Here is a 20,682-nt window from a genome sequence, read left to right as displayed (position 1 = left end):
TGGAAGTGATGTTAGTCCAGCGTAGGAATTGCTGGAAACTCTATAGTTCTTCCATAGAGTTTCTGTCAATTTCTTGAATAACTGAGAGCATTCCTGGATTTCCCCTGGAAGTGACATCACATGGTCATCCAACAGTGACCCCCCATATGTCCCACCTCCCCAGACTCCTGTTAATTGCCTTGCCTCAGTGAGTCCTCATTTAATTAGTCTGGAAGAAAGATAACAACTGTTGAAATCATTGGCTGTTCCAAATAGTGTGCCCGTGTTGGAAGTTTGCAAAAAACCCATTTGAAACAGAGCTGTTCTGTGTCCCTTCAGTCAGACAGAGGGCCTTCCAGTTGTCCTGCTGTGGTTCTCCTCAAGGCTCTCTCTCTGTCAATGGGAAGCTTTCAACTTAGACCAGCTCATCATGTTCACTAACTTCCCTTCTCGGGACCCAATTAGTCCTCTTTCTCCTCTCTGTATATTTGCGTGTGGCTTGCATTACCATTTACTAAATATGTTATGACATACTATTTACATTAGTCCAGAGCCTGGAGACCTTTGTAGACCTTTGTGGCTTCCGGGCTCTAGGAATTTGACAGATGGGTCTGTGCTGCATACCTATGTGGGTTTGCCAAGAGTGGAAAGATTTACTTTATTTGCCTGAACCTTTTCACAGGAACAGAACATGTTAGGTAACATTACAAGAGCTTTATTTAGACCACTGAATTCACAGGGGCTGTGTCCAAAGTTACAGCTAGTCTGTCTCTGGGTAATGACATTTCTGAGTGCAGGAAGGGTGGAACGGATTTCTGGAAAGCTGAAAGACAAAATTTCCACAAACCAGAATGCTGAATTCTGCAAGCAAAACCAATTATACAAACCCTGCTTAATGGCTCTAATGAATCTGGAACATAATGTATAACTTCTAACATGAGCAAGTTGGACACAGAAGCTTGGTTGAGGCTTTGGTGGATTCTCAGGTTTTCACATTCCCTTCTCCTCTTGTGAGTGGTGAAATTTTTTAATTTGGTTTGTAATATTTTTGTCCAGCCCTTCAGCCAGAATTGGCTTCCAAAACTGCTCATGGGACAAATCAGTGTGACTCAGTGTGAACAATCCGTGAGGAGGGGATTCACAGCGAAACCTGCAGCACAATGGATGAGTATCTGGCTGTTTCTCACTGTCCCCTCCCGTGTCCCCCCTCCCCTGGCTCCAGGCTTAAGTATTAGACCGGCCTGGATCTGCTGATTGATCCCCTCTTAGTTTTCTAGTCTTCTAGTTTTCTTTTTATCTCCAGTTCCCAGCCCATACTGGTTCAGCTGCGTGTGAGGTTGGGACAAGTTTTTGCATTAATCCACCACCTTGGTTTTAGGTATTTTGGGGATTTATTGTTAATATATTGGGGTATTTTAAATGGCTGTGTTTTATAGATAGATGCTATTTTGTATGTTGTGAACCACCATGAGCCGGCAGGCCTGAGAGTGGCGGTATACAAATGTAATTATAAATAAATAAATATAAAATAAAAATAAATTTCCTGATTTGCAGCAGATTTGGGGAGGGGAAGAAGTTCATCAGGGGTGTGATGTTGTAGAGTGTGCCCTCTGACGCTGCCGTGCCCTCCAGGACAAATGGTCTCTGGTTTAAAGGCAGGGTTGTCAGCCTCCAGGTTGCTTCCTTTGAGGATTGCTACTGATCTCCAGATGACAGAGATTGGTTCCTCTGCAGAATGCAGCATCTTTTGAGGGTTAGATTCTGAGGCATTCCATCCCTGCTAAGTTGTCTTGCCATGCTCCACTCTCCCCAAACTATGCTCACAAATATCCAGGAATTTCCCAAGCTGGATTTGGCAACCCTCACTGGCCAGCAGTTGTAATTCTGGGAAAGTGGTAGGCTCTACCTAAAGGTTCATTAGCCTTGGACAAGTATATAGAGGAATAGTATTATTGTCCATTATATTTGTAGTACATATCCTTTGTATTTTCCCGCACTGTATTGTACCTTTGTCGTTCACTCGCTGCACTGTTTATAGAATGTTATTCCTTGGACAACTTTCTGCTTGTATTATTTGCTGGTTTCTGTGATCCTAGTCCTACTGCATGGTTGCTGGAAGTCTTGTTTTCTCTGTTTTGTAATCAGTGAGGAAAGTGGATGATGAGTGATTGATTAAGGAACTGATGTGGCAGTTCAAGCTTAATGCTGGTCACCGTTTTTGGTGATACTAGATTGGATCTCACAAAACCTGGAGAAATCCTGTCTTCTATCTCTTTCATATTGATTGTCTCATATTCAGTTGTCTTTGGTGTGGAGTGCATGATGTATTCAAGATAACGGACTGACTGGCTTGTGTACACAGTAGAGGAACAGAGCATTGCAAGACATTTTTGGATGGGACGGAAGTCCTAAGCATCTCCTCATGAAGTTTGCAGGATTCGACAGGATGATTGGAGTTGCTTAGGGATGGATAAAGGTTCTTCTGGGTCAGAGCTTCAGAGGCTGGGGAGTGGAAGTAAGGCTGTGTCATGGCTGAGAGTGAGAACTGCATTTAACTGCTTTCAGGCTTTGGGCCCTGTGGGGTTGCAGGTCATGCTTGGAAACTAGCAGGGAGGGGGGCAACCGTAGCATGATGTTGCTCCTGGGGAATATCTGGATGTGAAAATGATAACTCTACAGGGGTCATCAAAAACTCTATAATTTTACCATGCCCTTTCTGGATTGTTAGCAGCCTTGGAACAATGACTTCTTGAAAAGGCCAGAAGGCTGTGAAAATGTGTGTGCGCTTCTGAGAGAGGGAGAAGAAAGATGTTGCTGTACTCCTTTAACACAGTTTAAAGCCTGGTCTATACATGGAGAATAAGGTGATATGAAGTGACAGGAAACTGAAAGGGTAGAATTTAAATATCCCTGTCTATAGTTTGAGAAGGTATATCCTTTCTATTACCTCAGAATTTGTCTACCTTATTCAGCAGCATGTGCAGATCAGGTCTCGGGGGAAGTGCATTTTAATTCCAAACTGTTGGTTTAGTATTGTTGTGCATTGCAGTTTTATTGAACGTTACATTTCTGGCATTTGCAGTAGTATACTGGCAGGGAGAAATTTATCCAGGGAAGGAGCCAGAAGCAAGCAACCAGGCTATTCTGTTTTATTTATTTAATTTCCTTCATTTATATTTTACCTTTCTACCCAGTGGTGACTGAAAGAGCCTCTTGTGGCGCAGAGTGGTAAGGCAGCCGTCTGAAAGCTTTGCCCATGAGGCTGGGAGTTCAATCCCAGCAGCCGGCTCAAGGTTGACTCAGCCTTCCATCCTTCCGAGGTCGGTAAAATGAGTACCCAGCTTGCTGGGGGGTAAAAAGGTAATGACTGGGGAAGGCACTGGCAAACCACCCCGTATTGAGTCTGCCATGAAAACGCTAGAGGGCGTCACCCCAAGGGTCAGACATGACTCGGTGCTTGCACAGGGGATACCTTTACCTTACTGGCAGGGAGAAATTTATCCAGGGAAGGAGCCAGAAGCAAGGAACCAGGCTATTCTGTTTTATTTATTTAATTTCCTTCATTTATATTTTACCTTTCTACCCAGTGGTGACTGAAAACAGCCTACACTGTTCTCCTGTTCTCCATTTTTTTGCTTGGCTTGAGAGATTTCACTGATGAAGCCCCCATTCATTAGACCTCTGAGGTATGGCCATATAGACAGGCCCTTACCCTGACCATTTGGGTGCCATTTTCTGCCTCCCCCATCCCTCCACTCCCAAACACCATCCCTGAGCACTAAGAGACCTAGGAGCCAGCTTGGTGTAGTGGTTAGGAGTGGGGACTATCTAATCTGGTAAGCGCTCCCCCATATGCTACCAGTTGGGTGACCTTGGGCTCGCCACGGCACTGAGAAAACTGCTCTGACCGAGCAGTAATATCAGGGGTCTCTCAGCCTCACCTACCTCACAGGGTGTCTGTTGTGGGGAGAGGAAAGGGAAGGCAACTGTAAGCCGCTTTGAGCCTCCTTCAGGTAGAGAATAGTGGCATATAAGAACCAACTTCTTCTTCTTCTTCTTCTTCTTCTTCTTCTTCTTCTTCTTCTTCTTCTTCTTCTTCTTCTTCTTCTTCTTCTTCTTCTTCCCAAGTAGCTTTATTTTTCAAGCTCATTTCCATTACAAATGCCCTGACGTGCAGGGAGTCAAGTATTCCTATTTATAATGTGCTTTGTCTGAAGTTTTTTGGGTTTAGTCGTTTATATTAGTTCTAAGGTGACTAGAAGTGCTAAAATCAGTCCTGAATATTAGCTGCACACCCAGCAACACCTACAATTTCATCTCAGCATTACTCTCTTACCTGTCTCACAGAGCATCAGTTCCAGGCATAGCACCCCAGGGCTCTCCATAATATTTGATCTGTTGCCTATGAGTAAAAGAGGCAAAATGAGTTAGGCAAAACAAGCCAATGACCAATTATACAATTTATGTAGGTTGCCAACTGTATCATTTCTTTTGGTGCACAGTTTTTACTTTGAAGAATTAAAGAAGCCAGAAAGTACACAGCTTTGATATCTGGGCAGAATGTTTTCTGGGGTATGCCTTTGTATTTTTGTCATCATAGGGAAAGGAATTACCATATTTGCCAGCATATAAAACGACTGGGCGTATAAGACGACCCCCAACATTTCCACTCAAAATATAGAGTTTGTTACATTACATTACAGTACTATGGGCCACTATGGGCAGCTATGTCTATCCCAACTGAAGTGTACCCGGCGTGTAGGACGACCCCCCCACTTGGAGGCATGTTTTTCAGGGGGGAAAAGTAGTCTTATATGCCAGCAAATACTGTACTTGAAGACTGTGCAACGTGGTCCTGTGTTCACTAAACAGATCACAAGATTTTACAAGGATATAGCTGTTGGCATGGTTTCATTGTGCAGAGAGGGTGCAGCACCAGGCAGCTTAACAACTTAAATAGTTTTTTAATTCAGGAGAGAGACAACTATGCATAGAAAGAGGAGAGAAGAGACCTAACTAACTGTTAGCTGTTGTCTGCTATTATTTTTCTGTTCAACTGCTGTTCTACACTCAAAAAGCAGGAAGTCCCCTGTAGAGCCAATCAGGCCACAGGAGGAGATAATTTGAAGATCATAATTGGGAAGTTTCTGTCCTATCTATGCTAAAATACATCTCCTCTAATGCCCCTTGTGGGGACACCCTTTATATTCTGCTCAGATCTGCAGATCTTGCATATTCCAGCAATAGTGTATGGAATGCATACTAAATGCAATGGAGAGCAATTGTGTATTAGCTCTATTGTCTATTGGGATATGTGGTCTTTCTTCCATGCTTGTTTGCTGGGAATAGATCCCACTTCTCCCCAGGTGAGCAGGCACCTAATTGCAGCCAACAGTGACCTCCGTGCCTGTTACATTGGAAGCAGCGTTATGAAACCCTTTCCCAAATGTCGACAGGCTGAAATTTCATAGCTTGCAGGCGAAAGCCCTTGAACTGAAATGACTCAGAGACTTGCAAGCCGTGAAACTGAGACTCCCGATACAGTTTCTGTAATCTGTACAATTTGGAAGCTCGTGATCTTGCCTGGTGAATTTTTTTGTGTGTCTGAGGGCTAAGCAGAAATATTTACAAATGATTAGTTTAATTTGGCGGATGCATTCATTAGAGGAGACCGCAAGCAGCTGGGAAACGGACGAGAGCTGTGAGCAGCAAACAAGCGAGAAAAAGGAGCTCATAAAAGGAGGGAGACTGAAAGGCAGCCAAAGGGGTCAGTTAATCCACAGCCAAGGGAGAGGTGCCAGGCAAGAGCCAAAGTTTGTGGCCTTTCTTCTCCCCTCCCCCCTCCCTTGTGGCTTTCTCTTCTGGGGCCCATTAAGCAACTGCCCTTTTGTATTAATTCAAGGAAGGAGTAAAAAAAGGCTTAATTAAAGCCCCCATCTTTTCTTCACAAAGTAAGAGAAAAACAGCCACGCTCTCCTGCCTCAGAAGGGGGGCTGGGAATGCCTCATTGGATCTCACCATGACAGTTCAGCTCACTGTCTGGTTTACTCAACTGGATGTTGTTCACGGCCCATAAAGGCCCCGACCAAATCGGCAGCTTGTGTAGGACGAGCAGGAAGAGAGGGATGGAGCTGGGGAAGAGCATATTGTCAACGTTATTCCTCATCAAAATGAAGGTAACAAAATATTCTTGGGGGCAAATGTGTCAAGCTAGGCGCATATAAGAAAAAGTAATGCATTTTGCAGAAACTGAAAAGTGTTTCAGTAACAATTTTTTAAAGAGCCTGTTGAAGCCCTCCAACTTGTCTCATGGTTGACTGAAGAAGTGAATGTTCATTTCCTTTTTTGTTACTTTCCTTTTTAAAAATTATAGACTATAGAAGGATGCCTGAAGCCACTATTGTCAATGAGAATTACAGATGTTGGCCATCGTATCATCACAAGGGATGCCTTCTCTCTGTGTTTGATGTTAATGAAGCCATGGACGTTTGTGAGAGCCATTCCCAGTGCAAAGCTTTTGTTCTGACCAACCAAACAACATGGACAGGTAATACGTGCTACCAAGCTGAAGTTACATGCTCACCAAATGATGGGACTATTTGAAATTGGCACTGTGCCTTTGCTTTTCATTCAGAAATTGGCATTTTGAAACAAACAAAGGGAGATAGGAATCATCTATTTGTTGCTGCTGTCACATGCTCCTTAAGCTTTTCATTGAAAGAACCTCTCCTGTACTATTTTTTTCCCATGGAACTTGGAAGATGTGAGTAGGCTTTCTAACAAGATTCCCAAACCCAGTACCTTCCTCTCTCATCTTTCTGATGGCGACTCTCCTTCTATACCAGCGAAATTGTCAGGAAGAGGAGATGCAGTGAGACTTGTTTGCAGATTTTATTTATTTATCTGTTACATTTTTATACCACCCCTCCCTGCAAATGGGGGGAAACTGTTATATGCATGCTTACTTCATTTATACCCTGTCTCTCCTACCTAGGAATCCAGATGTGATGTTGCTGCAGTGCACAGAACTCTGGGAGTGTTCTCAATCATTGTGGTTCATACCACAGGGGAAAGCCTAGTGTGGCAATATCAGTTTCAAGTTCTGAGCAGGAAGCAACATTGCATGATGCTGTCTTGCTGACCTACACCCCCAAATTACTCTCACTGTTGTTGGGGCCAGAGTTACTGGAAAATCCAAGTGTTAGATATCAAGCTCCCAACAGCAGCATTTAAAGTTTCCAGACTATTTTCAAAGGCAGTGCATTCCAGTGCATTCCACTAATCTAACCTGTGGATGAACAAAACTTGTGGCCAGATCATGCCCTTTGAGGAGTGGATGTAGGTGGTACATCAACTGGAACAAAGGTACTACATGCTGCAGAACTGAGCCCCAGTAGCAGGATCCAGTAGCACTGGCAAGCTACAGACCTCCTTTAGAGGGAACGATCCCCCCCAATGGGCTAACTACTGTGACCTCAAGTGCCTTTGCCATTGAACAATAGCACCTTAGTCTTGTGGGGATTGTGCTCCTGTTGTCTTCTCTAGACCCCTGTTCAGCACTTCCACAGACCCACTGCACACAACTGTCAAGGAGAAATAGAACTTGGTATAATTTGTGCATTGGTGGCACTTCACTCAAATCCCTAGCTAATCTCTCCCATAGGTTCCATGTAAACGTTAAACTTCATGAGAGACATGCAGCATAAAGGTCACTGGGCCAAACATCACTACACCCCCCCAGCAACTACTTATCAAAGTGGCCAGTCAAGTAAGAGCAGAATCACAATATCACATCCATTCCCAACCCAACGAGTCTAATCAACAGGGATGCATGGCACTTGACAACTTGGATGTTGCCAGTGGATCTTCATGCTTCTGAAACAGAAATGTCTGCAAGGTTTAGGTATGAAATGTTAGGAAACCACTATCTGTAATCCTTTTTTCATCATAGTAGGCACAGGGAGGATACTGGATTGCATGGAAGGGGAATCCTTTAATCTCAGTCCCAAAGTGCATTTTAATTTGGTGGCTGCCAAACTGTGCAGTCTATCAATGGTACCAAAAGGTTAGATCATGTCTGATAGTCACTGTTTTGCTCATGCAGAAATAGGCAGGTGACACATCTGGCTTGTGAGCTGTAAATTCTCCACCACTTCCTTCAGCTGAAAAAGCTGGCAGGACTATGCAAAAGCACAATGAAGGAGGCAGCTATCATTTTCTAAAAACAGCATAGAGGCTATAAAAAAGACTAGATTCCACACAGGTCACTGCTAGAGTTGTGAGCACAGCATTATGTACTGAAGGGAGGTCACCTGACCTGTAGCCATGAACAGATTGTAATGCTGCAATTAGTTGAACTGTGCAAAGAAAAAAAGACCATATCCAGGAGCTTTGTTACCAGTCTGTGCAGGTTACAAAGATAACGAGATCTTCAACGAGATCTGAACACAATGGAAAAATGGGCAAATGAGAACAAGATGCAATTTAATAAAGATAAGTGTAAAGTTCTGCATCTGGGTCAGAAAAATGAAAAGCATATCTACTGGATGGGGTTTATGCTTCTAGGTAACACTGTGTGTGAACGAGACCTTGGGGCACTTGTGGATTGTAAGCTAAACATGAGCAGGCAATGTGATGCAGCGGTAAAAAAGGCAAATGCCATTTTGGGCTGTATCAACAGGGGCATCAAATCAAAATCACAAGATGTCATAATCCCATTGTATATGGCACTGGTCAGACCACACCTGGAGTACTGTGTGCAGTTCTGGAGACCTCACTTCAAGAAGGACATAGATAAAATTGAAAGGGTACAGAGGAGTGCGACAAGGATGATCTGGGGCCAAGGGACCAAGCCCTATGAAGATAGGTTGAGGGACATGGGAATGTTCAGCCTGGAGAAAAGGAGGTTGAGAGAGGACATGATAGCCCTCTTTAAGTATTTGAAAGGTTGTCACTTGGAGGAGGGCAGGATGCTGTTCCCATTGGCTGCAGAGAAAAGGACGTGCAGTAATGGATTTAAACTACAAGTACAACGATATAGGCTAGATATCAGGGGGGAAAATGTTCACAGTCAGAGTAGTTCAGCGGTGGAATAGGCTGCCTAAGGAGGTGGTGAGCTCCCCCTCACTGGCAGTCTTCAAGCAAAGGTTGGATACACACTTTTCTTGGATGCTTTAGGATGCTTAGGGCTGATTCTGCATTGAGCAGGGGGTTGGACTAGATGGCCTGTATGGCCCCTTCCAACTCTATGATTCTATGATTCTATAAATCACATTTCTCCCCATTCTTCTGCCACCCACAATCTCAGTCAGAACAGAATATCTTTTGAATGGGTTGGTCTTATTAACCAGTTTGAAGGCTGGGTCCATGGTGGATGCAAGAACAAGGTTCAGCCTTGATGTCAGCAGACTGAATATTTAAAATTAGATCTACCAGTTGCTTAGAAAGTGGATAAAGAGAGATGGATTTTACAGTTTATATTCTTAGTATCTGTGCCACCAGGCGCTTTTCTCTTTAACTGCGTCTGTGTTTTCAGGGCAGACATGGCCCAGATTCAACTCCTCTGACTCCCTCCACAAATCTACTCCGTTACACTGTTTCCAGTGTGACTGGGGACAGACCCAGGTTTCAACAAACAGGTCTGCTGCTGTCATATATAGCTTAAACCTCAGTTTTCTGTGAATTTGCCTCTGTTCATAGAATATTGTGTGTGACCCCAGATGTGTGCATGATCCTTTGCAAAAGAGGAGGACATGAATTATTCTTTTTATAGAGGAGGGGGCACATGCACAGGTCCTAGCCTCACTCCTGAGGCCTACTGTGTGTTATTCCTGCCACACTGAGCCTTTCTTTCATCTTGATTTGCACAAGTCCTGACTCACTTAGCCACATGCATCTCACCAGTCATCTATTACATGGTCTGCCAGTGATCAACAGTCCTCTTTCTCAGGCCATTAGCAAAACCAGGAGGCTGGTAAGTTTATTTATTTACATCCCTGCCTTTCTCCTCAGTGGGGGATCCAAAGCAACTTACATTAGTTTCCTCTCCTCTGCTTTATCTGTTCAACAGTCTGTAAAGTAGGCTAGGCTGTGAGAGTATGGTCTACCCAGCAAGCTTCCATGCAGAATGTGGATTCAAACACTGATTTTCTGGATCCTAATCAAACACTATAGCCGGCATGCCACACTGTCTCTTAGTGGGCTGCTGTCATGTCAGTCTTATTTCATTTGGCTTGGTGCATATGAGGTTGAGATGCCTACTTCACCCTGAAACTAATTCCTCTAAAGACAGGCCTATTGTTGAGGTCTTGAAATGGCATCTAACCTCCTGGCCTTCCTGCCCAAAATCCAACCATCGAGGTATATATTACGTGCCCTCCTTTCTCCCGGGAGAAGGGAACGGCTTTTATGCAAATTAATGATAATTTCAGAATTTTAATTTTATCTTATTTATTGAATGGGAGTTATCTGATGTGATCAGCCCTAAGCCTTCAGGGAAGGGCGGAATACAAATGTAAAAATAAATAAAGACATAAACAAACACACTTAGGCAGTTGGGAGTTGGTGACGGAAAAAATGTAAAGGTTATTTAAATTTTTTAAAAAACTTTTCCTGACCTATTATTTTTTATATTGTCACCACATGTTAATTAATCAGGTTGATCCTTAAACATTTGCTGTCCCATAGTGAAGGAGGTGTATGACACATTGATGGGAATCATGTGCTGGGACTGTGACCTAATGGTAGTACATGTGCTTGGCATGCAGAAGGACCCAATCCTGGAGATCTCTATTTAAAAGGATCTAGTAGTAGCTGAAGGTAAGGGGAAGGCACTGGCAAACCACCCCGTATTGAGTCTGCCATGAAAACGCTAGAGGGCGTCACCCCAAGGGTCAGACATGACCCAGTGCTTGCACAGGGGATACCTTTACCTTTAGTAGTAGCTGATGTGGCCTTTTGTTCTGCCCTTTGGTCCAAGCACAGCAGTTTAGATCTGAAATGTCACACTCTGTGTCAGCATCAAATTCTTTGCCATAGCCTTGGAATTAAAAAGAAAGAACTGAGGAGGATTCTCTGGTCTTTTTTGTTAAAAGAACAGCAGATGGACTTTGTGGGAAAGGAGGAAAAACTTCAACAATAGGTTGAAGAAACTGTTGCCTTCCTTTTAGCCTGTTCCCCCCCCCATAAAAGGATCCTTTACTGCTCTTATCTTACATGCCTAAGCAATCTGCTGGACTTCTGTCACAAGAGCTAAGACTATATTAATTTAAAGATGAAAACTGATCTTTCTAGCAAGAACCCAATGCATTCCCTTAATTGTCTTGAGGACATGTGGGAAATAACAAACACTTCCCCAGAAACTAAGAAATTAGCTGCAAATCAGTATCTGTGTTTTTGATGGCTGTGAAATATACAGAACTTCCTTTGGCCGTATTTGGAACACCTCATGACATTGCTGGTGGCAGCAGTCATGAGGGGCAGGATATGGGAGAGGCTAGGGTCCTTTGCATGATGGTGAGACTGTGAAAGTAGAGGAAGGCTGAACAGCTGCAGGAGTGATCCTGTGGAACACATTCCAGCGCCTTCCCTTTATCGGTCGTGGCGAGTGCCATCGAGATTAGCATGTGTGTGCAAGGAGACTGCTTCCAGCTGGATGAAATGTGAGGAGGAGCCTCCGTTGAGGGGCTGGAGGCCAAAGCTTGCTGTCTCAGCACTAACAGATAGTAACAAAGACAACCTGTCTTGAAGGACAGCTCCAAGTGACCTCAGGGAGAATGCGTGTCCGAGGTGTCCTTCATGTTGAGTCTGGTATGTTGGGCTCCTTCATTTTGCTTTTAAAATCTCTTTTCTGTCCTAGAACAGCAAAGCACTTTACGAGGAATGACAATCAACAATCAATCCATAATAACGATATGATACTAATCAATAATAACTGAAATGATAACTCTAAACATGTGGGAAAAACTCTTAAATGTTTAAAAACTGGCAAAACTACTGTTTGGCCTACACGGCACAGTATATTTCTCAGTTGAATAGGCTGGGATCTAGAATCATAGAATCATAAAGTTGGAAGGCATCTCCACAGTCATCTAGTTCAACCCCCTGCAGAATGCCGGAAATTCACAACTACGTGTCCACCACAGTGACCCCAATTCCATGCCCAGATGATACCCAAAGCCAGAATCCCTGGCCAGTCTGGCCTGGAGGAAATTCACCTCCTGACCCTAAAATGGTGACTGGCATTTCCCTGGTCATGCAAGAAAGGGCCACAAGAGCCAAGCTCAGACACAATCCCTTCTGCCCACCCACTTACAATCTGCCTAAATTCACAGAATCAGTATTTCTGTGAGAAGGCTATCTAAAACTTCTCTGCTTAAAAACTTCCAAGGAAAGAGAACCCACCACCTCCTGAGGAATCCTGATCTACTGAGGAACTGCTATAACTGTCAGAAACTTCTTCCGGATGTTAAGCTGACAATTCTTTTGAATCAATTTCGCCCCATTGGTTCTGGTTAGACCTTCTGCGGCAACAGAAAACAACTCTGCTCCATCTTCTATATGACAGCCCTTCAAGTATTTGAAGATGGCTATCGTATCACCTCTTAGTTGTTTTATCTCCAGGCTAAACAGACCAAGCTCTCTCAACTTTTCCTCATACATCTTGGAATTTGAAATTGTGAGTGACTTTTCTGGGTTTAAAAAATATATTTATTTTATTTGTTTTTCGATTTATATCCTGCCCCTCCTGGCAACAGCAACTGGGTTTCAATTTCTGACTTTGTGTCTGAACACCTAATTTGCTGGCCAAGCACAAGAGTGAAACCGCATGTGACACTGAAGTTCTATGATGGGAACGTTAAACATGTGATTTGGTTCTGAAAATTAGTTATGGGGGACTCCTGGTATATGTTAGGACACAATCACAAGCAAGAGGAGCTAAACTCTTCTCCTGCCCCCTCCCCTCCCCCCATTCCATTTCTTTAGATGAAAATCTCCCTGCACCTTCTGGCAGTATCTGTCGGTCTTCCCTGACAAGCTGCTTTAATACACATGTGTGCAGGAGGGAATGGTGCAGAGGGGAAGGGTTCACCAGAAGCACTGTTGTTCCTCCCATCACAATTACTTTTTTTAGTTTCAAGAAGAGGGGACTTGTCAGGACACCCAGTATGCTTTTAATCCTATTGCCCCCCTGTCCTTCATTCTCCCCCTCTTACTGTTTCCTCTCCCACCCATCCATTGGCCTACCTGCCTGCACCCTCTTCCTCTTGCACCCCACTCAACTGCTTTTCCTGCATGATCATCCCTCCTTCTCTTCTAGCCACCGGTGCTTTCCTGCATGTGCCCAGCCTTCCCTCTACCCACCCATCTGCCTGGTGTTGCTTCTATCTGCCCAGTCTACTTACCTGCCTGCTTTTGCCTCCTTCCCATCCTCTGTCCACCTGCCCACTTGGTCCCCCACCCAGTCTTCATTCTCTCTTCCCTTTCCAGTCCTGTCCTATTCAGCAAAGGGAGGTGGAGATGAAGTAGGAAGGGAAGGGAGGCTAGCCAAAGCCATCTGTTGCCTGCTCAGGGTGGCCAGTGTCACCTCATTTCCATATGACACTTGGATTGTTTTGGCAATACAATATGCCATCCAAACTCCCCCCCCCCCAGTTGTATGTGCAACCACTGTTTAATTATTTTTGATGGTTTTAATCCCATGGATATATATTTATTGATAATTTGGGTTATTATACACACCTAGCTTCATTCTTGCCTTCAGTGGCTTTCATGCATGGTTTTTTTGATCCACTGTGGCTCATACATAGAATCATACAGTTGGATGACTTCCGGGGTCATCTAGTCAAACCCCCTGCACAATGCAGGAACTCACACCTACCTGACCACCCACGGTGGCCCCAATTTCATGCACAAGTGATTCCCATCCCCCACCTGCAAAAAATCTTCAGAATTCAGCCTGGCCTGGAAGAAACTCATCGACCCACAGCGGAAATCAGCAATTCCCTGGGTATGCAAGGAAGGGCCACAAGAGAGAAGCGCTGGCACATCCCTTCCTGCCCACCCCTCACAATTTGCCTAAGTTCATAAGTCAGCATTTCTGTGAGATTACTATCTAGCCTCTGCTTAAAACCTTCCAAAGCTGGAGAACTTAAATCCTGTTAAAGACTGTTAAACACAGCTACCCATTTGAATCTGTCATTAACACTGACAGTTAGGTACACTTTATGCAAGGAAGGGCCACAAGAGACAAACACTGGCCCATCCCTCCCTGACCACCCACTCATAATCTGCCAAAGTTCACAAAAACTTCTAGCCTCTGCTTAAAGACTTCCAAAGAAGGAGAACCCTCCTGAGGAAGCCTGTTCCATGGTTGTTTGGTAATAGAACAACACATATGGAATTCAGAGCACAGAATCTCACAATTATGTGTAGATTGTCCCTGCACTTTAGAGCACAGATGCCCACTAATGGCATCCCTGCTTTGAATTCTTTGCCTCCCCCATGCATTACTTCAACATACTTAATATGATGCCATTCTATTGTGGGTTCTCCCCACTCTCACTCTAGGGGCAGCGAAGTGCACAATATAATGACTTTACAACATGGGTAAAGTTATCATATATGTCACATTGACAAGGGTTTCCGATCACAGACCCATCTCTTATTTTGATCAGTTCTATTTAAGGATTTTGTATCATGCCTTAGTTTTTTTGGGGGGAGGGAGGGTGAACAAGGCAGCCTATAAGCAAACAATGAAAAAAATAAAATGAATGTAATGTGTACATCCTCCCCTTAGTAGTCAGTGGCCATAATATGGTGATGTTATTTCTGTTTCTTTGATTTGATGATCCTGCCTTTTCCCAATGGATCAGCATAGGTAAGAATTTGTCAGAAGGATTAAGTGTGATTAAGCCCTTATCATACTCCTTCCATTCACTATCCCAGTGATCCAAATCTAATTGGACTGAAACTATTTTATGCCATTTCCTGGAGATGCATAGATCTGGACTTTGTTGAGTCTTTGAGGCAAGAGAATCCAAAAACTGAAGAGCAGCCTCTGAGAACATCTATATCTACTTTTGTCATCTTGACTCGGTGAATAGATGGTAAATGCAGAGGGCACTCCTGGATGACTTCAGAGGGTATTGTCGGATCTAGAGTGTGCACTTTATTTCTATTAACCTTTCTTTCCTTCTTTTTTGTTCTCTATAGGTCGGCAGCTTGTCTACTTCAAGATGGGATCCACGTCCATTATGGCTGATCGTGACAAGACAACATTCGTGAAAGTGATGCATTGAAAGAGAACGTGACCGAGAGTTCAATCCTATGCAAGTTTACTCAAAAGTATCTCCCATGAAATTCAATCAGCCTTCCTCCCCAGTATGTGTGTAAAGGGCAGTATGCTGCCCTAGTCCAGCTAGTCAGTAAAGGTAGCAGTTTGCATATAAATGTAGACCGCAGTTGCATCCGAGGAAGCTAAGTGTGGCGAGGGCATTGCACTATCACTCATTCTCATCTATGGAGTGTGAAACCAAACTTTAAAGAAGGCACCGGTATGGCCAGGGCCTATTCTGCATGCAATAGATAATGCACTTTCAATACACTTTAGAAGTAGATGTTCTTGTTCAGCACAGGAAATTCCAGCTGCCAAAGCACATTGAAAGTGCACTATCCAATGTGTGCAGAATGGGCCCAGGATGAATGTGCAATAGAATGACATTTTTAAAATGTGATTTTGTTTTTAAAGGCAGAATGAAATCCAGAATGTGATACACTGTGTGGCTATCCATAGGTTGTTAGAAAGCAAAGATCAGCCTTAGGTTGCTTTTCCTATTAGGATTATAAATGTTATGTTGCTTTTTTGCATAGGGTTGGGATGGAAATTTTTCCTTTCCATAGGAAGCTTGAGACCTCTGTTCAGTTATTATTTATGTGGACAAGTACAATCACCACAGCAGTGAAAGACCTCATGTGTTTCAAAACTAAAGATCAAATCTCTTGGGAGACAATCAATGCTCATGGTTTGTTGTACCAAATATACATGACCAAAACCTATTATGATCTTTGTCCAGTGGATCAAAGCAGAATAGATCGATTCACTGTACAACCAACTTCCCATTTACTGTAAACCAGCAGAGCACCCATCACTGAAATGAATGGAAACCTCTGGGGTTGGCACAATGAGTCCGACAGATCTATATAGCACCTATCCTCATGAATGGGGGACATGGATTTTCACTGCTCAATGATGTCCCTAAGTGCAGACAATTTACTTTTTCCAAAGGAGTGAGTAGAAATCATGTCCTTATTTGGGGGAAGTGAACTCATACTGTTGAGCTGTGGGCTTCGTGACCCTAGCTTCTTGCCTAGGGAAGTATTTTTCTTGCAGCCATTTTTATAATTATAACTTTATGAGAGCCATTGACAATCGAGTCTTCACTTTTACACAGGTTCTTCTTAGGCACCACACCATGGTCATGGTAGAGTGTGGTACAGAGAGACAGAATCCAGGAGTGGCTAGCTATATATATATTCAGCTGATCAAAGCTCTGTAATTTAATTTAAGACTAGAACGTCTCTCATTTGCCTCATCTCAGATTCAGCTTAATGTGCAATTTAAATGTTTGATGTTGACCAATGTTGTGCAGTAAGTAAGGGCCAAACTTGATGTGATGGTGTCTTTGTGACTACCAGAAGAAAGCTGCCACCTTTTTAAAGTCACTTAAAAATTTCCTGAGGGGCCCAATCCTGATTGGGTTCCAGCATTGTGCTTTGGTCTCCTCCCTCCCCATTTTAAAGTACCAAAAGAGACATGGGTGGTAGTGGGTAATAAGGTGTGTGTGTGTGTGGGAGAGAGCACCTCACCACAGTGTAGGCTGTCACAGTCATTTGTAAATAACTACTTGAAAATGGTAGTGATGTGCTCATGGAAGTCATGAGATGGCACATCTAGTTTGGCCCTAAGATTTAAGTATGCAGTGCAGTCATAAGCAGAGTTACACCCTTGTAAATCCACTGAGATCAGTGGGCCTAGTAGAGTGTAAGTGCATTCAGAACTGCATGGCAAATGTGTGGGAGACACATATATTTGATATTCGACAGATTCAGCTGTAAGGCTCATATACTCAGGTTTGCAGAATGGGTCACCTGTGTCATTGTTTTCGAAATTCAACTGTGAGAGGTACTCTGGATTGTTCATGCATCCTAATAATTATATGCCTTAGGGGGAGCAATGTGGATAATTCATATGGTCATAACCTCCGCACATGATCAGGAGAACACCTGAAAAACCTCAGCATGTCATGTTGGCCATTGCCATTGTCTTTAGCATTCACACAGAACTGTATTTCTGATGCATCAGCAAATCCGCTGATAAGAAGGAGCAGCACAATTTCCCAAATGTATCGTACAACAGGTTACACAGTTATATTGCTGGTTCTTTGAAGGCGCTGCTTACAAGCTTTAAGAATGAATGACCAGAACCACAGCAAATGAACCCGAGCCTTAATAATGCAATAGAAACAGCAAACCTTTTACATGTGATGTGCGTCTTAAATAATATGCTTTCAATGAAAGCAAGCAAGAAGATGTTAAAAATGACAAATGTCATACTGTTTTCTAGTTTGTACATTCAGATCTTTTGTACTTTTGTTTTTAAATTGTTTATTTTTGTAAGAAAATAAAATCAAATGGACAAACTTGTTTTTGTCATTGAAGCATTTTCTTCTTTCTGCTGCTCTAAAAAATGGCAGAACTGATTTATTCTGGACTACAGCTCTCTTTAAATGAGATTCTTCTGTAACCGCTATGGTTGCCAGTTCAGGGGTAGGAAAAACCTGGGTGGAGCCTGAGAAGGGTGGGGAAGGAGATGGGAAAGGACTTCAGTGGGTATAATGCCCTAGTTTCCACCTTCCAAAGTGTCCATTTTCTCCAAATGAACTGATCTCTGTTGCCTGGAAATCCAAGGAGATTTCTAACCACCACATGGGTGTTGGCAATTCTAGCAACTAGTGGCTATAAGAATGAAACGAAAATCTTTAATAGAACCTCTAACTGATTCTCTAACTGATTGAGACGATTTTACATTTATCTCTTTCTTACTGGCTCTTACAATATGTTCAAGGTGGTTCATGGAGTTTGAAAATTAGATATTTGACATCGTGGCTATACAAAATCAGAATAAAGATTTTTTAGACTGTAGCTCAGGTGGGTTTCATAATCTAAGAACTATCACTGAAAGGGTCATATTATTGTCTTGCTCCCTATCTCACTTGATTAGATAGAAATTATTCAAGAAGCAGAAACAATGCCTTACTTAAGATATAATGCAAAATTGTGTTGAATTGTGAAACCAGAATTTAAATTGCAGTGGTCACTCAAAGTTTGGCTTGCCTTGACAGATATTGATCACCTTTGCTGTGGCCAGGTTTCTCTGTAATCTGCAAGTAGATAAAGGTATCTTTGGAGAAGAAGCTAAGATGAAGCTTGAATATCTGTATCCTAAATCGCACAAAAACATAGTTAAGACCCTGGTTCATAAACCAACTCCAAATCATAGTTCCATATCCTGACAGATCCTAAATGGCCATAGTTAAAGGATTGGCTTGTGTTCAAACAATCGCATTAGCTATAATTTAAACCATGGTCCTGCATGATGCTGGAAGCCAGTAAATCAGAATAACTTAAATCACATTGGAAAGGGATTACATATTAATTGAGAATAGATTCACCAATAGAGACTAGTCCTGCCACAATGGTTTTTGTGGTTTCAAGGCTGTGATCAAATTGCATGCCAGGTTGGTGCAGTGGTTAAGAGTGGTGGCCTCTAATCTGGAGAAGTGGATTGGATTCCCCATTCATTCACATGCAGACAGCTGGTGATCTTGGGCCAGTCACAGTCCTGCTCAAAAGACTCTCATCCCTACCTACCAAAGAGGGGGGAGAGGAAGAGAAGACAAATGTAAGCTGCTTTGACACTCTTTGGCTGATTCCACATGGCGGCTGCACCATGCCACCGATGGTGTGGGGCTGTGGAGCTTTGTAGCTTTCAGTGTCCCCATAGCGGACATATTTCAACACTGGATCTGCTTCAGCCCTGAAATATGTCTTCGTGGGGAACACATTTCAGTGGGGCACCTGGTCCCCCCACTGAAATGTGTCTCCCCAGGAAATGCAGTGGTGGCAGATAGAGCCCCCCGGGCAGCTTCAGGGGGGTTATTTTTCAGGATGGTGTGTTTGTGTGAAATGCAATCCCACCTCCCTGCAAAATTCAAAAATGTCCCCGCAGAAGCGTTGCGAAGCTGACCAGGGCATTTTTTGCCCCCTCTGGGCCACCATAAGACAGGGAGGAGCTGGGCCCCACTTTAAAAAAAGGGATCGTGGATTTTTCCGTGTTCCATTCTGGTGGGGCAATTTGTTGTTGTTGTTAGGTGCGAAGTCGTGTCTGACCCATCGCGACCCCATGGACAATGATCCTCTAGGCCTGTCCTCTATCATTCCTTGAAGTCCATTTAAGTTTGCACCAACTGCTTCAGTGACTCCATTCAGCCACCTCATTCTCTGTCGTCCCCTTCTTAAAGCAGGGCTGATGCAAAATTCCAGAGCTCAGTTATTATCAGGAATTAGGCGGAGCTTAAATATTGCTTCCATTCCATGTCCTGCCTGTCTCTTGACAGATTGAATTCCACGCACTAACTGTTACACTAAAATTTCTTCATGTTCTTTGGACCCTGGTATCTTTAGGACCTACTCCCCATCTATGCTCTACCAGTACAACTGCCCCTACAAATATATTCTCTGTTGTATTTCTCCCATATGGAATGGCCAGCCTAATGAAGTGGGGAAGGCTCCCATTTCCCTGGCTGTCTGCAACCTCTTTTTCAAATACAGGTGATAGGTTCAAAGATACTCAGAGGAAAGAAAGACCAGCTGAATTCCTGTAGACATGAGGCAATATGCAGATATAGTTCTCTTGTAGCAATATATTATTAGTTTACATATTTTCTTGGCTTCTTCAAACAGCTTCCTGGAGTTCCAAGGTAAGGACACTAAAAGAAGAGAACAATTGATCTTTGGGATAAAAGAGAAAGAAAAATTATCAGATCAGAATGGAGAGATGCCATCAATGCAGTGCAAAGGGGCCACTTAAAAAATGACCAATCTGGCACCTCAATGAATGGCTTAAATGGAGCAGAGTAGAAAGTAGAACTCAGTCAATAAAAGGGCGGGCGTTCTTCAGAAAACTTAACCTTATATATTCAAGTTGTTCAAGTTTAACAGGAATCTGAGTTTCAGTTTCATTGGGAAAACATGACAAAATTGATTTAATGTTCTGATTTCCCTAAACTGTTGATGTTAATGACAGACTTTAACAGGATTTGTTCCATTTGGGAACAGAAGATCAAAGGTATCTTTGTAACAGCCTGGTTATTTGTGCTAGGAGAGCAGCTACTATTGGAGTTAACAACACCCTGGAGGGTGGGAAAATGTCTTTAATACAGGCTTAACAGGATGGCATTTGCCAAATGACATTATTTTATGTCTAGGTCATGAAAAGCTTCAGCTGCTCACTGCACACAGTAGGCCTGTATTCAAGGGCAGGTCAATTCCCCCCATGTTGGCAACCACAGGTGGCTACAGAAGCTAGCACTCAGGTAGAAAGTATTCAATTCACAGCAACCTCCCATCTAAAGCAACACTGGG

The 20,682-nt window shown here is 43.2% G+C and overlaps 1 protein-coding gene across 4 annotated transcripts in view; it reads left to right on the top strand.

The window, feature by feature from the left end:
* PKDCC (protein kinase domain containing, cytoplasmic) overlaps positions 1-17,681 on the top strand; it is a 61,175-nt gene extending 43,494 nt beyond the window's left edge. The window contains exons 6-7 of one of the 4 annotated variants that reach the window (XR_013231070.1): positions 1,036-2,843; positions 6,353-6,486. Coding sequence is in view for 2 of the 4 variants with exons in the window: in XM_077337916.1 (XP_077194031.1) it covers positions 6,353-6,526; positions 15,193-15,278 (260 nt within the window). In the remaining 2 variants the exon portion in view is untranslated. Of the gene's footprint in view, positions 1-1,035; positions 6,527-15,192 lie in introns of those variants that run through there. The other 3 variants (XR_013231069.1, XM_077337916.1, XM_077337925.1) reach the window with 3 other exon arrangements.
* The last annotated feature ends 3,001 nt before the right edge of the window (positions 17,682-20,682 follow it).

This window comes from Paroedura picta, chromosome 1 (genome assembly GCF_049243985.1).
Source record: "Paroedura picta isolate Pp20150507F chromosome 1, Ppicta_v3.0, whole genome shotgun sequence".
NCBI lineage: Eukaryota > Metazoa > Chordata > Lepidosauria > Squamata > Gekkonidae > Paroedura > Paroedura picta.
This window is presented reverse-complemented; position numbering and strand designations above follow the sequence as displayed.